The 10,681-nt window shown below is 31.6% G+C and overlaps 1 protein-coding gene across 2 annotated transcripts in view; it reads right to left on the reverse strand.

Annotated features, from left to right (window-relative positions):
* Positions 1-3,156: 3,156 nt before the first annotated feature.
* Positions 3,157-10,681, reverse strand: part of LOC105559819 (zinc finger protein 423-like) — a 23,736-nt gene continuing 16,211 nt past the window's right edge. For both annotated transcript variants that reach the window (XM_012008422.1, XM_012008423.1), the window contains exon 3: positions 3,157-8,770. In XM_012008422.1, coding sequence (XP_011863812.1) covers positions 3,638-8,770 — 5,133 coding nt within the window. In that variant the 3' untranslated portion in view covers positions 3,157-3,637. The remainder of the gene's footprint in view (positions 8,771-10,681) is intronic.

The following is a 10,681-nucleotide window of genomic DNA, read 5'->3' on the forward strand; positions in this document are numbered from 1 at the left end:
TTGCCTTATTCTAAATGAAATATCTTAAATGCGTTTTTCTCACTGTTCCCAGTGAGAAAATATTCTTTTCATCTTTATTTGTTGATTTTTGTCGAAATTAGTTTTAGATTCTCCTATTCTCATGTACTTATATCTTCGCCTTAGTTATATATTTTCAAGTAACATATTAGACCTAACTAAAATAGACGTGAATTTTTGTCTTGAACATATTATTTATTCTTCAGCACTTTTGCAAAATGTATGACATATTGAAAGAATATCATCAACTACAATATTACCTGTCGTAACTTGAGTCTTTTCAATTCGTGAATTCTTGGATTTTATTTTGTGCGCCAAAAATTAATCGGTTGATCACATTGCGAACTAATCTCCTAGTATAGGTCGCTTTCAACAGATACAGATTGGTAAATTGCAGCTCGACAAAGCCACCATAATTACAATCGGCAAATCCCATTAACACGAATCGTCCAATGATGTAAAGTTAATCACGGATGTTTATGATGCAAGTTAAAAATTGGAATAGAAGCGCCTGTATGTATTCTGCGTGATTGCGATTCGATCATGCGATTGTTTTTCGATGAACGCGTCAGACCAGAGTTGATCGGCAACACAACAAATCCCAAATTTGAAGTTAAAAAGCAGATTACTGTAAGTCAAATAACATAGTCCATTTCTATTGTTATTTTAGGAATTTATATATTTGAAATTATAATTCCGTTATTTAAAAAAGAGCAAACTAATTGATTAACATTACCACACATAAAATAACTGCAATCTACAAATTGACATGATTATTTAATAGTGAATGGTGCCGTTTCGAAGAAATCAAGTTGATACGCAAGGCAAAGAGAGAAGAATAAATTCCCGGCCATCGGAAGCGCGTCCTTAAACCGTTATAAGACTTTTACGGCCGTTATGTCGAATATAGGCAACCTGGAGAGTAGTGAAAATCCATGTCGGTCGGGTCAGATAGTGTAATAAAATTCACAGACCATGATCTCTTTTTGCGACGCGCTATATCCATAATTCCAGCTTGATTCACATAAATCAAGACGGATTAAAATAGAGATTCTTGATATCTAAGAAAATATATATTTTCTTTATCCTCCAAGATATTTAAAATAGCAACACTCTACTGAAAAATCCTACTACTACATATCCTTTACGAATATTGTTCCTTATAGCTGCAAATTGCAAAATTCGAAAGGTCAGCTTTTGTAAGTTATTTGTATATAAGTAATTTAATTAAAATCTCATAATTTTAATTACGAAATTATAAGATTTTAATCAAATTACTTATATATAAATATTATAACATATTTACACTTTGTGATACAGGTATTAAAACATTTATTTTCGAGAAAATCATATTTATTTGAAAGAAAATATACAACAGGATAATTTGATTGATGAATATTAATTATTATATGTATATATGTGTTGTGTATATATCTGTAAGAGCTGCAAAATATATTTATATATGTATACGTGCATATTCGCAATTGAATATGTTTCAAATATTTATTTTACATACTTTACAACTATCTTCTAAGACATTTTAAAATAAAATTTTCTATTTATATTGCACTTCAAGTTACTAATTACAAGTCACTATTCGTGTACAGAATGTTTCAGACTTTGTGTGACAAATTGTCCAAAATTCGCACATCTCGACATAATATAATACATTAAACAAATAAATTCAAAACTAATAATACACAACATTTAAGATATTCAGAAAATTTTCTATTATCATATAAATGCATTGTTATCTGTTAAAAATCATATTTTTGTCAAAAATAAACAAAGTAAATACCTTATCATTAATTTCTTTCTTTGTTGTAAAAAGAATTAGTGTTACAAAAGGATGGAAAATTGCAAAAAAAAGAACCTTTATAATAAATCAATTATATTTATTAGCTATTTCAATGCTGAATATTTTTGACGAATGGATCATGTATACTACTGCCTGCGGTGTAATCCTTATTTGATACTTTTAGCCGCTTAATCAAACATAACACTCGCAGTGACTAATTCAACGCACATGTAAACTCGTTTATAGCATTAAAAATTGTTAATATAACATATATCTATGATACAAAAATCATGATTTAACATTAAGATTTCGTAGAAACTTATCTCAATCACATTTCTAATTGTAAGTAGTAATCTGAAATAAATATTAATTTTAAACATTTGCCAAACTGAAAAAATAGAAGAAATAGTGTGAGAAAAGAAAAGAGAAAAAGAGAGTATAGAGAGAAAAAAGGAAAGGAATAAAGTAAGAAGATAAAAAAGATGAAGAAAGAGAGATGGAGGAAAAAAAGGAAAGCGAAAAGAGATAAAAAGAAAAAGGAGGAGAAAAAGATGAGTTAGGATAAGTTTATACAATAATATTACAAAAGAATTCTAGTAACATTCACAAAGTTTTTATTGATTTTTTTTACAATGTTTATAGATACATTGATAATAAGCAAAATTTACTGGTGGTAGTACAATAGTATATTTACAAACCAAACAAAAATTTCAGAATATTACTTATAAAACCATTAATACTGGAACAACTAATCTTACTTAAGCCTGTATGTAACAAATTTAAAAATGTCAAGACGTAATGTTGATTTTAATTATCTTCAAAATTTAAATCATTATTTTTATTTGACAAAATGTATTTATCAACATTATTTCGTAACATAATTAAATAATGACAATTTACACCATTTCACAATATCATCATATTTAAATAAGCTTGCAATACTAATTAATATAAAATACTAACCTAAATCACTTACTTATTATTTGATAATTGGATATAAATATATCGATAACTACTTATCTTCCTATTTAAACACTTTCATACAAATTGATAATAATTAACTTATCTTACTTTTAACGTAAAGAATTATTTAACGTCAGTACATGAACCAATGTAGAAAAATATTACCTCAATCAGGGTTTGAACTTGGCCTTCCCTACACTCTAAGCGGGCGTTTCACCAATTCGACCACTAAGGCATATGGTAATATTTGTCGCAATAAACAATCTAATGTTGATATATGCATTTAATATATGAATTTGCCAGTTATCATCGTTTAACAATTTTCTACATTGGTTTATCTTACAATAGTTTTATCACATTTATTAAAAATGTAGTTTTTTATCTGTTTAATCAATTAAAATAAAGTATATTTTGACTGAGGTCGTATCTCGATTTTACGCACTTTTCGTTTTTCTGCTTAAACACTCATTTAGGACCAGACTGGGCGTTTAAACAGAAAATCTGAAAATTGTGTAAAATCGAGGTACGACCTTGCGAAAAAGATTAGTCGATTTGTTTCGGCAAAGTAAAATAGGTATAGCTGAGTAATTAATATTTGGTCACTAATTAAGGATACTAATTAAATATCTATGTAGATGGTAAGTTTTTCTCTGTTAGATATTGTGAATTTCTTTCATTATTCAATAATCATTCTGCAATAAATTATCACAACTTAAACATTATTTGCATTTGTAAAATTTATCATTACATATTTTATGAATTGGCACATACATCATTAACTTTCAGTATTGTTGAAACTTGTTTTTTTATAGCAATTCTGTCATTAAAATGATTTGGAATTTGCTTAGTTTACAGAAATTACAACGCAGAATCCGCAGATAAAGTCTCAATAATCTTTGCAAAAGGCTTCACTCTCAATTTGCCAATTTTATTATCTTGTTTTCCACAATCAAGCGTGGCTGTTACTTCGGCTATTTGTTGATTCGATGTATTCTTGATATTATCGTTATTCTCATCATCATCTACAGTAATTACTTCAGGAATTTTGCTTTCTCCAGTGGTGCGGTTCTGTGTTGTTGAAGGATTAAACACGTTTTTGGTTTGTGTCGTTTCTTTAGAGTTTGACATATACACATAATACGTATGAGAATTTCTCAAGTGCTTCTTATACGTGACCTCATCCATGAAATTACATGGACATAATAAACATTCTATCATAGGTATTGTTTCAATTTCAATTATTTGCGGCATAGATTTATTAGTTCGAACACTATCTACATGAGCATAGTTGAGATGCGCATGGAAAAACATCAAATCTGGATACTCTAGCGGACATAACGGACATGAATAAGCAGAATTAGAATGGTTCACTGACTTCTGATTTGTAATTTCATTGCTTTTCCAGCTTTGTGGTATTACTTTGAGTGTAGATCCAGTTGATGAAGGTCCAGGTAATAAAGAGGATACAGGTGTTGTTTTGGATTTATTTGTTATAGACCTCTTCAGTAATGAGACTGAATTAGCTTTAAATTCATTGCTTGACCCAGATTTTGAAAACACTCCATAAGTTTTTCTGTAACGGAGATCATTAGTTGATCCAGGTAAAGGAACTGAAGTATTATCTTTGGATTCAGTATTTGATACGATAGTTTTAGCAATTGTTGGCCCAGTGAATGAAGAAACTGAGGTAGCTGCATTTGGTGCAATAGTACTAATTGTCGAAATATCTTTAGATTTGTTAATACATGGAATTGCAGAAATTGGAGTATCTTTTGTAGTTTCATTGCTTTTAGTCGTTATTTTAAATTTCTTTAATAATTCAGTAGCAGTTTTATCTTCCGTTAGAGTACTAGTCCGCTTGTTTAGTAGGATATCAAGTACAGATTGTTGAGCCGTTGATCTTTGGACAAGTTGAGGCGAATTATCTTTCGATGATGATGCTGGATTAGTTTCAACAAATTGTTTCTGAAGATCATGTTGAGTTGTTGATTTTTGGAGAAGCTGAGTTGAATTATCTTTCGATGATGATGCTGGATGAGTTTCAACAACTTGTTTCTGAAGATCATGTAGAGCCGCTGATTTTTGGAGAAGCTGAGTTGAATTATCTTTCGGTGATGATGCTGGATTAGTTTCAACAACTTTTTTCTGAAGGTCATGTTGAATCGTTGATCTTTGAAGAAGCTGAGTTGAATTATCTTTCGATGACAATGATGGATCAGATATTTTAAATTGTTTCTGAAAGTCATTGTTATTAGTAATGGGACGAGGAAGTTTTAAAATAGCTTGCTTATTTATCATATCATCCATATGGACATTAACAAGGTGTGCTTGAACAGTGCTAGCTTTGGAAAACTTCATATCGCAGAATAAACAATTGTATTTCGTTAATTGACATGTATTCTTCGTAGATGATACCTCATCATTATTTTCCCGCTTATCCGTATCATTATTGATAATATTTGAATGAAAGTGTTTCTCGTGGCATTTTAATGAAGTAACAGTTTCCAAAACCTCGCCACAAATACGACACTCATATCCATTATAAATATCACGACAAATGTGAGTTAATTTCCTATGTTGATCAAGTAAAGTAATTGTTTTGCATCGTCTGTCACACTTGTCACATTTAAAATCACCGTCATTGGAGTGAAGTTCTTTGTGTCTTAACATATCACTTGTATCTGTAAATTTCAACTGACAAATTTGGCAAATATACTCGTTGGACAACTGTTTGTTTTGCTTTTGTTGATCCATAGAAAAATTTGTAATCTTCTCCGGGACGTTGGGTGAATAATCAGAACGATTTCTTTCTCCACATTCTTTGGCAGATTCACCCAAATTTAAATCTTTCGAATGAACATGCATACTATGAGAATGAAAATGTGATTCATGATTGAATCCCTCGTTGCATATGTCGCAAATATATCTATACGACTTGCGTTTATCTTGTGAACAATGTACCAGTTTGTTGTGATGATGAAACATGTACATTCCTTGAAAGTTTTGCGCACAAAGTGAACATTGGAATGTATGGTTTTCATAATAGTACATCCGGTGTTCTACGTAACAATCATGAGTCTCAAATGCCAAATTACAAATGTTACATGTTGTGACATGCTTAATTGATGGGTGATCAGATTTCCCTGCACTCACATCATTATTGCGCGTGAGTGTACTAAGCAATTGTTTATTATGCAAGTGTAATATATGAGACTTAAGATCGTGTTTTTTGAAAAAACCTTGATTACAGAATACGCAATGAAAGCTATAAGTCTTTGAAATATGTGGTACATGTGCTGCAGTGATATGTGTCTGTAAAAAACGTTTAGAACTGAATCCAGTGCCACACATTGGACAGATATCGGTAATAAAGCTGAAAGTGCGTTTATGTATCTCCAAATTCTTGAGAGTTTGAAATTGTTTTCCACATATATCACAGGGAGTGTAAGTTTTAGCTCTTGTAGTGTTATCCAATTGTGTACTTGTAACACTCTGATTGCTACTTGTAACACTCTGATTGCTACTTGTGGAATTACTATTTTCTAAAAGTCCTTCAGAGTCTTGTAATTTGTTGACAGTCTTGCTTTTCTCCTCAGTTAAGTTATTATTAACAAGAAAGTTTTGAGTAGCCTCATTAATTTCCGCTTCTTTTGCACTAGAAAGCGATACTTGCTGTTTGTTTAAGTTTTCTGCTACACAGTCGCTATTTGCAGGTTTACGTAAATCATCTCGATTAATCTCTTTATCACATGTGACTGTATTTTCATCGATGTTCTTTTGCAGTATCTCAGGAATGTTCTTCGGATATGCTTCTTCCATGGAATCTTCCAGATTTTTTTCCATTTTTATTATGCAACAACTTTGATGCGACTCTAAAGATGATTGCGACGAAAATGTTTCGTTACAACCAAGACAATTATAAGATTCGGACATGGTGCATTTTAACTCAATATCTATCGGATACTGACTGTCCTTGCTTTGAATGTATTTCAGACAGTGAACATTTAAGTGTTGCTTCAGCGCTTCATAATCAGGTAATAACGTGTAACAAATGCAACACTCATTTGGTTGAGATAGATGTTCACATAAGTAATGCTGAAGTAACTTATGCTTTAGTGTATATCGTGCATTACATATGCTTGACATATATGCTATATGAGACGACTTAATATGTCTACGTTTGTCCAATTTGGAAGAAAATCTCTCTTGACAAACTTTACACACAAAATAATTGTTATCATGGTTTTCGATGTTTATGTCTGTTTTTACTGTAATTGGAACAGCTGTTAGACGTTCCAGAGAAACCTCTAAGTCCTTGAGCATTATTTTATTTTGTACATTACTTTCTTCAACCAAAGAGTTGCATTGAGAGCCAGAATTTGTAGAATTGCACTGAGTAGCAAGGGAAGTGTTTTTCATGGTATCAATTGTAGAAATCTGATAAAGATCTTTTGGACGTGCATCACATCTTATTAAAGGAATTGTACACTCCTTACACTTAAAATAAGCCATAATAGATTTCCAATCTTTAAGATCTATCTTAGGATCTACATCACTAACGTTCCGTTTCGTTTCAGTATCGTATTCTATGTCAATTTGAGACTCTTTAGATACATTTTTGTTCTTCTTTGATCTCAAATTTGTTCTTACGTATCTAATGTCTCTCATGAAATAACAGGGTCTACGTCGCAATCTGTAGGGTGGTGCACGATCATATGAAACCTCACAATCATTGTCACTTGTTTCATATTTGGTCATTTGATCCTCGACATTCATATCAGAAAGGTTTTCCAGAAAAGATTTCATTATTTCGACATCTGCATGTAATTTTACAAATGGCTTTTTAGGTGAACATATTTCATGTTTCATAGTTGTTTGTTCCAGAATAGAATGTGCTGTTTTTGAGAGATTATCTGATTCTATTGGTAAAGAATCAATTTTACCATTATGTCCTTTTGAAAGTTTTGGCTTTGGATTTTCTTCTTTTTGTTCATCTCGATCTAATGTACATGATGGAAAATTATTTTCCATATTTAATTTATTTGGACTGAGTTGATCGCGTTTCTTTTTGCAAAATTCAAGGTATTCCGTTAATGTTGGTTGCCGTAATTTTTTGGTTGGTAACTTTTCATTATTAAATAATTTTTTGATCTTTGAGTTTTCAGTATTTATCACATTGCTGTCCGAAGATTCATTGACATTATTTATAAGTATAGTATTTACCTTCTCTGATTTAAAATTATCTTTGCTGAGATTATTTGAACATAATTCTTCATTTTTACTAGTTAAACTTAAAGGACCACCTTTAGATGAATTTATATTCTTTGATTTGTAAGCCTTGCGTTTAATTGTGTTTTTAGAACATATTAATTCATTGTGAATATGAAACAGGTGAGATTGTAATAAAGCTTTCTCCCAAAAAACACGAATGCAAAAATTACACTTATATGCATATGGATCTTTGTTAATACCAAGAGACGGTAATTTATCATTTGTTCCGCAAGATTTTTTTCGCAAGTTATCATTTAATTCGTAATATAGTTTATGGGCTTCACAACTTTTAACAGTAGAGAAAGATCTAAAGCATATGTCACAGCGTCTCAATTTTCTTGATAACTCGATATTTGTTTTACAGTCTAATGTAACATTTTGCTTTATCTTATTAGAAACTTTTTTAGAACATTTTCGTTTCTTAAATTCTAACGTGTTATGCATTTCTTTTGTCGGTTTTACACTTTTACACTTTGTATTAATAGTCTTGTTTACATCATTCAAATGTATAGAATCGTCATTCGATGATTGCCTATTTTCTGTATTATTTATGTCTTTATACAAAGCATCATTTTTAGATAATGATAATTTACCTTGATGATAATTGTGATCGACTAAACTGTAATAATTTTTAACTAATATACAATTTTCGGTTGCATTTGATGTTGTATCCATAGGCTCTTCCTTAATCTGTACTCCATGTGGGATTTCCGTATCATGCTGAAAAATACAAACAACATTACTTTCCTAAATCTGCTTCAAAATAACAGAACCTTCTAATTTTCCAAGAAATATGAAAAAAAACTTAAAAACAAAATGTTGAAAGACAAAGTGTAGCTATTGAATAACGTAAATATTCCTTAGTATTACAAGCAATTTCTTATTAAATAAATTTAAAAATATTTTCCTCTCCTAAATAATAAATCTAAATCAGTCCTACAAATTAAAGTGCAGTAGAAATATAACAAGTAGAAATATACAATTACTATTGGTATTTTTTATGAAAAAGTTTACAATCTACTCTTGGAAAGAAATGAATAATTTCTAGTGTCATTATGACCTGGAAGTGGTAAGTTAGTGACACGCGCAACAAAAAGAAATTGGGAAGCGCTCTTTCCAGTATTATTCAGTGATGAGGAGTAGATACGTAGGTATGTATCGACAGAAAGGCATCCTAATTGTAAAATGAATTCTTTAACAAAGAATTAAGAGAATAGATGGCATAAGGCAGTTTTAGGCTGAGAATGAGGAGAGAGAGGTACTAAAAAGAGAAGAAGAGAACATGTTGAACCTGTAGAAGGAAAGATATGTATGTAGAAGCATGTATGCGGGAGAAGTATGCAGATTGGGGACAAGTGGAAGTACATTCTGTCAAATAAATACCGGGAATTATTCAACAAAACACAAAATATTATTATAATTTAATCATCCAAATTTATGTTGTCGCCTTCAAAATAGGCCCCATTTGAAGCGATATACTTATGCCAACGAATAATTCAGTCGTCGAAATACTTCTTATAGGCACTTTTCGGTATGGAGCCTTCAGCTCCTTTTGCGAATTTTGCTTTATGACTTCAATGGACTCAAAACGTCTTCCACGAAGTGGTAATTTTAGTTTGGGGAACAAGAAAAAGTCAAACGGGACCATATCTGGCGAATACAGTGCTTGGTCGATGACATTCGTTGAGTTTTTGGTCAAAAATTCGCGTACAAGGATTGATGTGTGGGACGGTGTATTATATATGTATATGGTGCAAAATTCAAGATTTGTTCTTCCACAAATTTCGACAAAGCTGACTCACCGTAGGCCTTCTTCAACATTTTCAACGATTTAGCACAAGATATTTCGTTGGCAACACAAAATTTGAAACAAACTCTTTGTTCAATATTTTTATCCATTTAAAAAATCGCAAAGCATACTTGAGGTCGACTAACAACACCAACAGCTATAAACAAACTAATTGACAGATGGCGCCAAAACGTGATAATTCGGTACATTGGTACCAACTTACAGCAAATAATTTTTCATACCTTTTACGCGGGCTTTTTAAAAGAACAATTCTCGGTATTTATTTGACAGAATGTACATGACGGAGGATAGTGAAAAAAGTGTTGAAGAATAAAGGAAAGGAGAGGTGCCTGAGCAAGGAGTCGTAACCACGGTCTTATATACATGTCTGGAAACAACAGTAGTAGGGGTTGTTTCTCTTAACATTCTAGTTTTTACTTTGATTTTCAGCCGCAAGGTGTGCTATGGTAAATAGATATAGATATGCGAGACAGAGACAGCAGTAGCATAAATCGCTTTCCTTGCATGTATCCCCCAACAGCAGCGACGAACAGTGACGATAGCGCAAACAAAAGCTCAACTCGTTAGCGGAGACACACCCACCATTCGAAATTCGATATTGTTTCCAAATCTGTGTGTATGTACGACCATGGTCGTAACTTATTCTTGGAAAAATAGGGGACAAATTTCAGCGCCACTATGCTCTGCACTCGGGAAATGGTGAAGTAAAGTAGTCACGTAATAAGAGTGGGGAAAAATATGTGCGCCACATACTATACAGGGTGGGCCATTTTACGGGACCCACCCAAATTTCTCCGTTGGTAAGGCAGATACAAAAAAAT

This window comes from Vollenhovia emeryi, unplaced genomic scaffold (genome assembly GCF_000949405.1).
Source record: "Vollenhovia emeryi isolate VEMERY1.0 unplaced genomic scaffold, V.emery_V1.0 DF939253.1, whole genome shotgun sequence".
NCBI lineage: Eukaryota > Metazoa > Arthropoda > Insecta > Hymenoptera > Formicidae > Vollenhovia > Vollenhovia emeryi.